This window comes from Bos indicus x Bos taurus, chromosome 14, assembly GCF_003369695.1.
Source record: "Bos indicus x Bos taurus breed Angus x Brahman F1 hybrid chromosome 14, Bos_hybrid_MaternalHap_v2.0, whole genome shotgun sequence".
In the NCBI taxonomy this organism is placed as follows: Eukaryota; Metazoa; Chordata; class Mammalia; order Artiodactyla; family Bovidae; genus Bos; species Bos indicus x Bos taurus.
This window is the reverse complement of record NC_040089.1, coordinates 81,786,091-81,799,201: the sequence shown is the minus strand read 5'-3', so window position 1 is coordinate 81,799,201 and position 13,111 is coordinate 81,786,091. Positions and strand designations below refer to the sequence as shown.

General features: G+C 43.6%; 1 protein-coding gene across 4 annotated transcripts in view; it reads right to left on the bottom strand.

The window, feature by feature from the left end:
- The window catches only part of COL14A1 (collagen type XIV alpha 1 chain), a 233,441-nt gene that overhangs the window by 124,506 nt on the left and 95,824 nt on the right, over nt 1–13,111 (bottom strand). For all 4 annotated transcript variants that reach the window (XR_003514529.1, XR_003514530.1, XM_027561688.1 and 1 more), the window contains exons 20-22: nt 6,598–6,727; nt 4,051–4,173; nt 2,028–2,177 (exon numbers count right to left, since the gene is read on the bottom strand). Coding sequence is in view for 2 of the 4 variants with exons in the window: in XM_027561688.1 (XP_027417489.1) it covers nt 2,028–2,177; nt 4,051–4,173; nt 6,598–6,727 (403 nt within the window). In the remaining 2 variants the exon portion in view is untranslated. The remainder of the gene's footprint in view (nt 1–2,027; nt 2,178–4,050; nt 4,174–6,597; nt 6,728–13,111) is intronic.

Below are 13,111 nucleotides of genomic sequence, written 5' to 3'. Positions count from 1 at the left end.
TTGAGCAAGGCTGCTGGGCGGCGAGGGGGCACAGCTCACGGAATCCCTGGAGGCTTCCCTGGGGGCTCAGAGGGTGAAGAAGCCGCCTGCAGCGGCTCCATCCCTGGGCCGGGAAGATGCCCCGGAGAAGGGAATGGCACCCCACTCCAGTGTTCTGGCCTGGAGATGGACAGAGGAGCCTGGCAGGCTGCAGTCCGTGGGGTCACAAAGAGTCGGACACGACTGAGCAACTGACACTTTCACTTCCTAGAACCTACAACACTATCATTTCAACTGCCAAGTCCGAGATCAGAGCTGTATGCCAAAGGCTTCCGAGTCCTGTTGAAGAGAGACACTGTTTCTTTTGAGAGTAAATGGATCCCATATTTAATTTTAAAGATTTCCATAAAGAAGAATTCAGAAAGCTTCCTCTAATGAAAGGGCAGAGCAGGGGACGATGGAGGCTGAGACGGCTGGATGGCATCACCAACTCAATGACGTGAGTCTCAGTGAACCTCGGGAGTTGGTGGGACAGAGGCTGAGATGGCTGGATGGCATCACCGACTCGGTGACGTGAGTCTCAGTGAACTCCGGGAGTTAGTGATGGACAGGGAGGCCTGGCGTGCTGCGATTCATGGGGTCGCAAAGAGTCAGACACGACTGAGGAGCTGAACTGAACTGAGCCCCTATATAAACACAGGTGGCCAGACACAGGTGGCCTGGGGTTTGGTCCAATATGTGCCTCATACTTAAAAAATTCCTTTCGTTGGAATAATTTTTTGATTAGCAACCAGAGTGAGAGATGACCCAAATTCACAAAGCGCAGTCATCACAATGATAAAAGTGGTTATTTGTCGAGTGCTTGCCATACAGTAGATCCTTTGTATGTTATATCTTTAGTCTTCCCAGTCTATAAACAGTTATTACTATTAATATTATATCTTCATTTTAGGGTTGAGAAAATGTGGGCTCAGAGAGGTGAGAGGTTATTTGCTCAAGGCCTTAGCTAATAAGAAGATTTACGGTTTACACTTCTGATTATACCATGACTAACATCCTCGAGTGTGGGCCATGTGCTGTTGATAACACTAGGGGTAATTTCAGTCATCCGACAGCCAAACCATTTTTATTTTGGTCATTTATGTATTACCTTTAATGTGTATTAAAGTGAAAGTGAAAGTCACTTGATCGTGTCCAACTCGTTGCGACCCCATGGAATATACGATCCATGGAATTCTCCAGGCCAGAATACTGCAGTGGGCAGCCTTTCCCTCCTCCAGGGGATCTTCCCGACCCAGGAATCGAACCGGGGTCTCCTGCATTGCAAGCGGATCCTTTACCAGTTGAGCCACCAGGGAAGCAACGTGTATTAAAAAGACTGGTTTTCTGTTGAGAGTTATTATGTGGTTTTTGAAAGCATTTAAGTAAAAACAAAAAGAAACTGCAAGTTGATTTAAAGAAATATATTAAACAGATGGTGTGGAAGCATAAGAAACAGCAGGAATATGGCACATACGTGCCGGAGTCTGGAAAACACTGTATTATGCCACGGGTGTCTGTGAGTGATGTGTGCCAAGGAGAAGTCCCAGATGCTGTGCAGACAGCATGCAAGCCCTTAAAAGACAGAGAAGGAAGGCTTTCGAGTGGTGCAAGTATCTTTAACGGATGGAGTGAGAGGGTGGAGAGGGGCAAAGGCTTTGACAAAGGCAAGTTTCCCCTGGCTCAGCTTGGACCGGCTTTGACCACATCAGGTTATATGGGTTGGATGGAAAATTTCACCTAATTTGAAAAATACCAACAAAGACTTTCCAGAAGGAAATCCCATCCGCCACCATCAAATATGTTTGAACGCCGGCTTCTGACATCCTGCCTGCCAACTAGGACTCTGAACCACAGCCCTGAGTAGGGAGCACACCTTTCTTTCCATGAGGCACCATCCAGAAAGGGCAACACTGGAGAAAAGAGACACCGACTGCTGAGCTGCCGCAGGGCTTAAGTTACAGAGAAAAACAAAGTGCAGAACCACGCGCGGCAGCGGCCAGCCTTACGTGTTTTCACCACGCCGGTCAGAGCGTCGCTGAAACCCGAGGCCTGGGACGCGAATATTTTCACATTGTAGTCCATTCCGCTGAGCAGGTTTGTGATGAGGATGGTGTTAATGTTAGCTCCCACGAACGTTTCCAGGGTTGGGCCAGCAACTAAAGGAGAAAGAGTGTATTTCAGTTGCCACAGAATAGGGAAAAGGAGAGACACTTCTGAACTGATTGTACATACTCCACTGTGCTTCAGATTGCCCAGGAGACACTCACAGGGTGCGGCTTGGATCTAGCCCCGTTACGCTCCAAGACTTACCCACCCACCTGACTCCCAGGCTCGGGCTCCTTCAAGGCATCTAGTCCTTTTCTTAAACATAGTTCTTTCCCTAGAGCTACCCAAAGAAACTGGTTCACCTCACCGTCCACCATACTGTGAGGCCTTCACAGTGGAGCCGCCAGGATGTCACGGGCTTTGGGGTGCGTGATGAAACAGGAGTCATTTTGGGTTAGCCCACCTCAGACACCAGCTTTGTCCCCTGAAGGCATTAAGTTGCCCTAGCGGCCACTTTGTCATGGACACTATGCCACACCTCGCCGCATAAGGACAACCACATACGCTATCAGTATGGGCTCCATAGCCCCCCTTCTGCTGTTTAAGGTCACACAGATGCCACTCCTCCTCCCAGGCCCTTGACCATCTGCCTTCTTTGGGCTTTTACATTTTCACCTCTGTTCCAACCCAGTGGAATCTTTGATTGATCAGGAAAAATATTCTGTGCTATGTCATATATAGGAGAAGGCAATGGCACCCCACTCCAGTACTCTTGCCTGGAGAATCCCATGGGTGCAGGAGCCTGGTGGGCTGCAGTCCATGGGGTCATGAAGAGTCGAACACTTACTGAGTGACTTCACTTTCACTTTTCACTTTCATGCATTGGAGAAGGAAATGGCAACCCACTCCAGTGTTCTTGCCTGGAGAATCCCAGGGACGGGGAGCCTGGTGGGCTGCTGTCTCTGGGGTCGCACAGAGTCGGACACGACTGAAGCGACTTAGCAGCAGCAGCAGCAGCATGTCCTACACAAATTGAGACTCATAGTGCTTTCGAGGGCAGAAAGGTTTTTATTGACCCATAGGATGATTTTTAAGTTTTCCTCAACCTGATGAATTTTATACCTTGCCACAGTTTTCAGAAAGCTATGCTATGTGTACCGTGGCTGACTCATGTCAGTGTGTGGCAAAAACCACTACAATATTGTAATTAGCCTCCAATCAAAATAAATTAATATTTTTTAAAAAGCTATGACAAACCTACACACCATATTAAAAGGCAGAGATATCACTTTGCTGACAAAGGTCCATATAGTCAAAGTTATGGTTTTTCCAGTAGTCATGTACTGATGTGAGAGTTGGGCCATAAAGAAGGCTGAGCACCAAAAAACTGATGCTTTCAAACTGAGGGCAGGAGGAGAAGCGGGTAACAGAGGAAGAGATGGTTGGATGGCATCATCAACTCAATGGACATGAGTTTGAGCAAGCTCCAGGAGACAGTGAAGAACAGGGAGGCCTGGCGTGCTGCGGTCCATGGGGTCGCAAAGAGTTGGACACGACTTAGTGACTGAAGAACAAATACCTTAATACAGTTTCCAGAATGAGGAGACTGAGAAGTTGGTAAATGGACTTTCTCTAACTAATCCAAGAAGTAAGAGGTAGAAGAGGAATAAGAAATCGGAGAGTCTAAATGTTTAGAGCTTATATATCCATCAAGCCACAGAAGCTTCTTATTGCTAAGGAGTCAAAGTCTGCTTTGGCTGGCTCCTTGTCTGGGGTGGGCAAAGGTCAATTGTAGACCAAGTATATATTCTGCTTATTAACATACCAGCTGTTTTTTAGGTGAGGTGGTAACTTCAACACATTTTTCTTTTTTTTTTTTCATAAAAGGGAAGAGACTCTTCCCATTTCTTAAAACCAGTGATGGAAAGTAAAAACAAAAATAACCTATCTTTGAAGATTATATTTTTAAAAAGCATGACTTACCACTGACAGGTTTGTAGACAATTCTATAGCCCTTAACTGGGGAAGACGGGGGGTCCCACGCAATGCGCAATCTGTTATACCATTCTTCCGAAACCCGTAAGTTTTGGGGACCAGAGGGTGGCACTGGGCAGGAAGGAAAATGCAAAAAATGGTTTAATGTGGTTTCCATCTTTACAACCTACCTTTTGGTTAATAGAGTCTAATGGATTTCCCCACAGCTTAAAAATACTTACAAGGGAAAATGCACTGAAGTAAACAGTAAGAAAACTTAGAGAATCCATGGGAATGTTAAGTATTAAATAGTAGAAGATAATTGCTCTTGTGGTAAAACACTTTTATCTGAAGAGCAGCTCTTCACTCAATGAAATTTGGCTCCATTTTCTTCAGTTACTTTAAAGCAATATTGAAGTGAGAAGTGTTTATGAAAACATTTCTGTCACACGTCTCTCTGTCACACTATCATATCCAGGATGATTAGATTAATAGAGTGATAGCAATTCTTAGAGGTAAGACTTTTTTTTTTTGCTTTCATCTTCATATTAGGGGTTCTGAACCATATCTGGTGGTTCAGACAGCAGAGAATCTGCCTGCAATACAGGAGACCCAGGTTCAATTCCTGGGTTGGGAAGATTCCCCTGGAGTAGGTAATGGCAACACACTCCAGTATTCTTGCCTGGAGAATCCCATGGACAGAAGAGCCTGGCAGGCTATAGTCCACGGATCGGAAAGAGTCAGACACGACTGAGCGACTAACGCTTTCACACTTTCAGATTGCCTATATTCTGTGAAATTTTAATCATCATTCATCAATTTTTTATCAAAACAGGAGAGCTATTTGCATGAAGGATCTTTGTAAACTATTATGCATGTTGATGGATATTATCATTATTACTTTGTTGCTGACAGAATTTAGTTGTGTTAACCACTGCTTAAAATAAGTGGACCACTCAAAATTATTTCAAAGAACACCCTTTGAAATAACTTTATTGTATAGATGGTATTTCCATAGTAATAGCCTTTAAAAGTTTTTATTTGTTTGAGTATATATGTGTGTTCATCATGGAACCCTTTTATAAATTATGCAAATCAAACATTTAAACAAATTGTATACAGTTTTTAAAGGTTATTTTCCATTTACATTATGACAAAACGGTGGCTGTATTCCTCGTGCTGCACAAGACATCCTTAAGCCTATTTTACACCCAAGTCTGTGCTGCGACAGGGCCAAAACCAAAACAGGACCAACAGAAACCCAGGATAACATGAGAGAAGATGCGGAGTGCTTTGCCTGAGTGGTCAGAGAAGCCTGAGTCGGTGGCGTCGAGCCGAGACCAAAATGACAAGAAGTCAGAAATGCAAACCTCTGGGAAAGGATATTCAGCCTGGCAGCTGTGGCTCGCATCAATTTCTAAGGCTGAGCCAAGCTTTAGAAAGCCAAGGAAGGGCAGGGAAGGCGGGCTGGCTGGGGGCGAGCTCAGGAGAGTCCAGGTCACCTCGGCCTGAAGGGCCCCTGCACAGATCTCAGAGTTTATGCTGAGTACCACGGGGAGCCATCAGGTGGCTTGGAACAGAGGGGAGACATGAGACCATCTAGATTTTCAAAAGCTTCTCCGCTGCTGTGAAGAGAGCACAGCATCCGGGAAAGAGGGCAGGAAGACGTGGGCGTGCGCTCGGGTGAGCGGGTGTGACGTGCTGGGTGAGCAGTTAGGTGAGGGGCGTGCATGGGCCCGGATGGGCCTCTGAGAGACTCGCAGCACTAGGGATGATCAGACGCTGGAGGAGGGAGATGCAGCTATGATTCAAGTCTTAGGTTTTAGAGACAAGAGAACGGAACCCAAGAGCAGTGAAGCGATTTGCCCGAAGTCACACAGCTTGAATGTGTGAAGACAGAATCCAAGCAGATTTTCTCTCTCCAAATCCCTTTTTCTCTTCTTTTTTATTGGAGGAGAGGTGCTTTACACTGCTGTGTCAGTCTGCTGTACGCAAAGTGGACCGGCTGTGTGTACACAGCACACACGCATCCCCACTTTCTTTGGATTTCCTCCCCACTTAGGCCACCACGGAGCCTGGGCAGAGGCCCCGAGCTCTGCAGCAGGTCCACGTTGCCTGTTGTATACATGGCAGTGTGCATATGTCACGCCCAGCCTCCCTGCTCATCCCACCCTGCCTTCTCGCCCTGGAATCCATGCGTTTGTCCTCTTGAGGTCTGTGTCTCTACTTCTGCTTTTTAAATAAGATCTATACCAGTTTTGGGGCTTCCCTGGTAGCTCAGATGGTAATGAATCCACCCGCAATGCAGGGGACCCAGGTGAAGTCCCTGAGTCAGGAAGATCCCCTGGAGAATGGAAAGGCTACCCACTCCAGGATTCTCGCCTGGAGAATTCCATGGACAGAGGAGCCTGGTGGGCCACATACAGTCCATGGGGTGGCAAAGAGTAGGACACACGTGAGCGACTGACACTTCCAGACCATTTCCACCCCCTACGCTGCAGCTGCTGGGTGCATTACAGAGGACATCGAGCAACCCCAGGGGGAAGCTTCACTCACAGGTCTTTCCAGGGGCAGAGACACTGACCCCTTCTCCGTCATCATAGATGGGCGTCACTGTGACCTTGTACTCAGTCTCAGAGAGCAGATTCTTCAGAAGGAGAGTGTTCTGGCTTCCAGGCACCATAATCTGAAGACAAGAGCAAAGGACCATGGTGTTGGTCAGACTTGCGTTCCGGCTGGTCCACGAAAGAGGAGGACTTGAGGCACTTTGAAATAATCAGAAGCAGGGAGATGTGCTTGAGGCTGACAAGAGGAAGACATCCATGCGAAAGCACTTCTCTCTGCAGCTCCCCTCAGAGCAGCCCTCAGCTTCTAATCACTAAAGCAGAAGGCTTAGATGTGAAGCTTGAGCACTCAGGAACAGCCTTCTCTCAACATCTTTTCAGCATTTGTAAAGCAGCCAGAAGAAAAAACGATCGCCTCTTTGCAAAGCAGGTGTTTATGGCTTAGGAGTGTTCATTCTATAACACAGCCTGCACAGCATATTTGCTTCTACTTAAATATCCTCTTGAAAAGTCAGCCTTCCATTTCTCCCTGTTCAGAGATCATCTGATCCCAGTATTTCAGGGTGGATGCTAGCCAAGAACACCACAACCACACGTTAAATCCCAGATTTCCGAGCCAAAAGATATTTACCAGTGACACTAAGAAAGGTTGCAGTTTCTTTTACTTCTGAAAGGAGAGGTCTTCCTCAATCTGAAATCACCATTCCTCTGACTCTAAAGTCTGCAGAAACTAAAATCCAGCAGTGGGGTGGACACCACCCACACACTGGTGCCACGCTCTGTGTAGTGAATCCTGCCATCCCTAAAAGAACATATGGACCAGAAAAGCCACATGTTCTTAATACTAAGGCCACAAAACATTCTCCCCAGGCTTCAGCAGTTAGATGCTGGCACATTTCTCGCCATTTGAAAGACTTCATCATGGCTGGAAAAAAATGCTAGGATGTAAGAACTGACCCAAACTAGTTTCAGGGAGTCACAAGACTGGGACAGCTGGAGCTGGTTTTGGATTCAAGAGCTGGGTAAAAAGCCAGCAGGCAGAGGGCGTGCTGTCTACTTCTGGATGAGGGAAGGAACCTATACATCATGGAATAAGCCCTAGAAAGCCTCGAGTTGAACTCAGAAGCAGCTGTCGCTAAGACATTGCTAAGCTCTAAAAGCAGCCGGGGTAGGGGGTTAATATAAAGAGAGGAAGTCTGCATTAGGTGATTTATACTAAAGCAATATGATTTTGCTCCTCATATGGAATGACATTGAATATCCAGGGTGGTACTGATGCAGTCCTAGGAGGGAGATTTTACACAAGGAGCTCTGCTTTACTCTAGAAGGAGTTGGATAACCCCGCATTAAGAAGACGTTAAAAAAGAATCGCAGTTGTCCTGTCTGGTCTCATCCACCATGTAGCTTCCTTTAGGGCATTTCTTTTCTATATAACCCTCTGGAGCCCAGAGCCTGCGCTTTGACTCCAAGCTGTGTGCCTATCTACCCACCCATGCTGGTGCTCCTTATATAAGGTCACCTCTCAAACTGAGAAGCACACGGACTTGGGACCAATCAGATGTGGCCTGCAGGGCACTGGAAGCTGTGGGGCCGTCCTGCAGGGCTCGTTTAACCTGCCAGGCAGCAGTTTCTGGGGTTTATAGCAATAGTGCTCATTTAGCTAGCTATTATTATCTGCCAAGTACTGCTCTTAAGTATCCAATTGCAGTAACTCACTCTTCACCACAGCATTTTGAGGTAAGAAGTATCATTACTCTCATTTTATAGATGAGGAAACTGAGACTCATATAGCTATTGGGTAAAAAAAAAAAGCCATGGGCTTCCCAGGTGGCTCAGTGGTAAAGAATCTGCCTGCAATGCAGGAGATGCAAGTTCCATCGCTGGGTCAGGAAGACCTCTGGAGAAGGGAATGGCAACCCACTCCAGTATTCTTGCCTGGAGAATCCCATGGACAGAGGAGCCTGGCAGGCTACAGTCCATAGCACTGCCAAGAGTTGGACACAACTGAGCAACGGAACACCCACACACAAAAAGGCCATATTGAAATCCTGAATATCTGCTCTGAGCCCTTTTTTAACCACTGCCCTCTGTTCCAGCTGACTGTACTATGAAAACCTCTTTGTCCTCATGATACTCACTCCCAAGAATAAAACATAAACCTTCTCTTGGGTATGCAAAGTCCCTTCTACTGGGCCTCTGCTTGTTTGCGCAAAGCAAGGTAAAGATGAGCACCCACTCAGAAGACCTAAACAGACATTTCTCCAAAAATGACATATGGATGGCCAAGAAGCACATAAAAAGATGCTCAACATCCCTAATTATTAGAGAAATGCAAATCAAAATGACAATTAGGTATCACCTCACACTGCCGGTCAGAATGGACATCATCATAAATCTATAAACAATAAATGCTGGAGAGGGTGCAGAGCAAAGGGAACGCTTCTGCACTGTTGATGGGATGTAAATTTGTTCTCTATGAAGAACAGTCTGGAGCTTCCTTAACAAACTAAAATAGAACTACCATATGATCCAGCAATCCTGCTGCTGCGGCTGCTGCTAAGTCGCTGCTAAGTCGTGCCCTAACCCTAACTCCATTCGACCCCATAGACAGCAGCCCACCAGGCTCCCCTGTCCCTGAGATTTTCCAGGCAAGAACACTGGAGTGGGTTGCCATTTCCTTCTCCAATGCATGAAAGCGAAAAGCGAAAGTGAAGTCGCTCAGTCGTGCCCGACTCTTAGCGACCCCATGGACTGCAGCTTTCCAGGCTCCTCCGTCCATGGGACTTTCCAGGCAAGAGCACTGGAGTGGGGTGCCATTGCCAGCAATCCTACTCCTGAGCATATACCCGGAGAAAACCACAATTTGAAAAGATACATGTACCCCAGTGCTCACTGCAGCACCATTTACAACAGCCAGGCCATGGAAGCAGCCTAAACGGCCACTGACGGAGGAATGGATAAAGAAGACGTGGTGCGTATACGCGAAGGAACATCACTCAGCCATGAAAACGACCCCATTTGCAACAGTCTGGATGGACCTAGAGATTATCTATCATACTGAGTGAAGTAAGTCAGACAGAGAAAGACAAATATCATATGATATCACGCATATGTGGAATCTAATTTTAAAAATGATATATATTATCTTATTTACAAACCGAAAAGGCTCACAGATTTTGAAAACAAACTTACAGTTACCAAAAGGGAAACGTGGTGGGGGAGACAAATTAGGAACCTGAGATTAACATACACACACTACTGTATATAAAATAGATAACCCACAAGGACCTACAGTATAGCACAGGGAGCTTTACTTAGCATTCTGTAACAATCTGTACGGGAAAAGAATCTGAAAAGGAATGGACATATGTACATGTGTAACCACATCCTTTTGCTGTACGCTGAAACTAATACAACATTGTAAACCAACTATACTTCAGTAAAACTATTTTAAAGAGATGGGGACCCATTAAAAACACATGCTACAGGTCATAGCAGATGATGGCTTTGTTTATGAAACAATTCTATAAAAGACACTCATGGTTAAATGAGATGCAAATCTAACCAGTAAACGTCACGTTTTTAATTTTTCAAATACACTACTCCATGTCTAGCTCCATTATTGCTCAAAGCTCTTCAGAGCTGGATCTCATCCAGCAAGAGGTTCCCACTGTAGACAGAGGATTCCCCATGTCTCATTTTGCTGCTGTCTTAGAAAGTTCTGTTTCTATAGAGTGATTATCATGCTTTCTGTGGTGAAGGATTAGGTGGGGTTGGTGCTGTCGTTTTAATTCCAACCCCTGAAGATCAGTATTCTTATAAAATATAATAAAACAAAATTGTAAAACATATGATCATATTCTTGAATCTTCCAGCAATGTCAAATTGCTATAAATGTTTTTAAAAACTTAATGTTAATATCAAGCTTATCTTGTAGGAGACTGATCTACATTCTGACTATCCCTGCTCTAGAATATTTCCTGCAACTTAAAATTCAGTGCACAGTTTTAGATTTTTCGGGTAGGATCCAGAAAAGTCTGGAATCCTGGTCAGCCTTTCACAAATAAAGACACGTGAGACCTCCCTCCACTGCCAACAAAGCTCGGGGCAAGGTCACTGTCATGGCTCCATTTCTTAGCAGAGCTGAACGTCAGTCTTTATGAAATATTTGACAGGGAGTTTTACTTTCTAAGGGTTTGAAAGCTTTTTATTGGGAATATTTCGTAGATTTGATTATGCTTAGAAAAGATAGAAATATTTCACTTAACCTCAATTGGAAAAGTAAAGTTAATTCCCCTTGTTTTATATATATTAAAGCTTGAATTTGCTTTACCATAGATCTATACTATTCTCCAACTTTGGTACTTTATCTTGGCATTTCCTTGGATAAATTTAATAAGGTTTTATAGCTAAAGAAGATTTGGAAAGATGGTAAGAGGCGTTTCTCCTATCCGGACACATTTCCTTTCCCACATTTGTAACATGTTTAAGCCCTCTGTCTTTCCCTGTCAGCCTCATTATTTTAATCATTCATTTGGCTGGACTTACTCACCTAACGTGAACAGTCTCACAGACGCAGAGAACAGACCTTGTGGTTGTCAGGGGGCAGGGATGAGGGAGGGGTCGAGCTGAGGCTGGAGTTAGCCTCATGTGACAGTAAGCTGTCACATACAAGATGGATAAACAAGGTCCCTCTGTACAGCACAGGGGGGATAAACCATGACGAAAAGAGTGTGTGTGTGTGTGACTGAATCACTCTGCGGCAGAGCAAAACCCCACACAACACTGTAAATCAATTATACTTTAAAAAATTTAAAAAAAGAAAATATTTAAGATATTCATTTGGTAGGTGGGAGCTATTAATAATATAGTTCAAGTGCCTGACATACCTTTGTTTTATAATCTAAATGCACACACTTCCTGTCTCCAATAATATATTACATTTATATAGCAGTAATGTTTCATAAAACACAGATATAAATTCTCAATTACTCCCCAGTAGAGTCCCAGAAAATATGTCTGTAAATAAAGAGTGCACAAATTCAATTTCATTGGAATTCACCAAAGGGTCTTGATAGTTAAAAAATTCTAAAATACTTTCTTTTGCATAGCAAACACACTTCTGCACAGTAAATAATTACCATCACATTTTATCAAATATTTTTCATTTTATTACACGTTTGTTTAACTGGGGCACATATGTGTTGAAGACATTTGATCTTTTTTTCCTTCATCTAGGTGTCCAAGTGTTTCAAAATAAACAGTGTGAAATGAAAGAAACTAGCAAAAGGAAAATTATCTAGAGACGATCCAAAGTAAATATTATTATTATTTTACCTTGTATGGCTTGCAAGTGCACACACAAGATTAAACTGTTACTCATTCCAAATTAGTGGGAATATTTAGCAAGAAGCTTAATGTGTTTCTTGGAAAGAGTAGAAACAAAAACCAAAAAACAAAGCTCTCACTCTGGGAAGTTTTTATGGGCTTCATTTTAGGGACTAGATTAAAATATGAGGACAATAACAGGAAAAAATGAAACATCCAAATTATGTCTTCAGTCGCCATGGTTAAGCACAATTTTAGCTTTTTGGTATGTTCCAATCATGGATCATTTGAAATCTATAATCTGAGTGAATTTATAACTTAACCTGTTTTATTCAAGTGTCCATTAACTTTCCAAAACTGCCCCCAGACCAATTCCATGGACCTTCTGGTCATTCACAGTGGACCTGCTTATTGCCCACTGTGTTATCACTGTGTTTTACGGCAATTCATCCATCAGCCCGAAATTAAGGACTTTCCTGAAAGAATCTGGAGCTCCAACAATTGTTTATGTATCATAAAAATACAATAATTTGCCATCAAAGGCTTTATAAGTGAGGAAGAGAAAGAAAGGATAATGATGTTGCTCATGCTTTTAAGACAGGCTCAAGGATATAGTGTACAACACAGGAATGTAGCCAATATTGTGTACTAACTAAATGGAAAGTAACCTTTAAAAATTATATGATTTTTTAAATTTTAAAAACGAAAATACTTCATTTCTTAATTAAAAAAGAGGGTACCCAGGTTTTCAACAGAGAAAAAAAAACAGAGATGAAACAAAGAAAACACACAAAAATCTAAATCCCTCATGAAGACACTCATGATTAAGAATACATTAGAAATGACTATAAACCTGCTCAAACAGAGTCAGTGTCAGGGAAAAATACAACCAATTGTTAATGGAGGGCATTTTATTAGGAACACTACAACTACATAAGAAGACCTTTGAGCTATGTTTTGCTGAACCTTTTAATCAGATTCTCACCATCAAAAATTATATATGTGTGTATATATATGTTTATATATTAAAAGTTTATATATCAGAAGTATGCACACACATGCACAGAGACAAGTGTATAATGGACTATTTATGATCCAATTTTTGTGCTCTAGCAAGTTGTCAAGGCAACAGAAGCAAAGGGGTAAAGAAGGTTCAGATGCTTTATCTATTTAGAGCA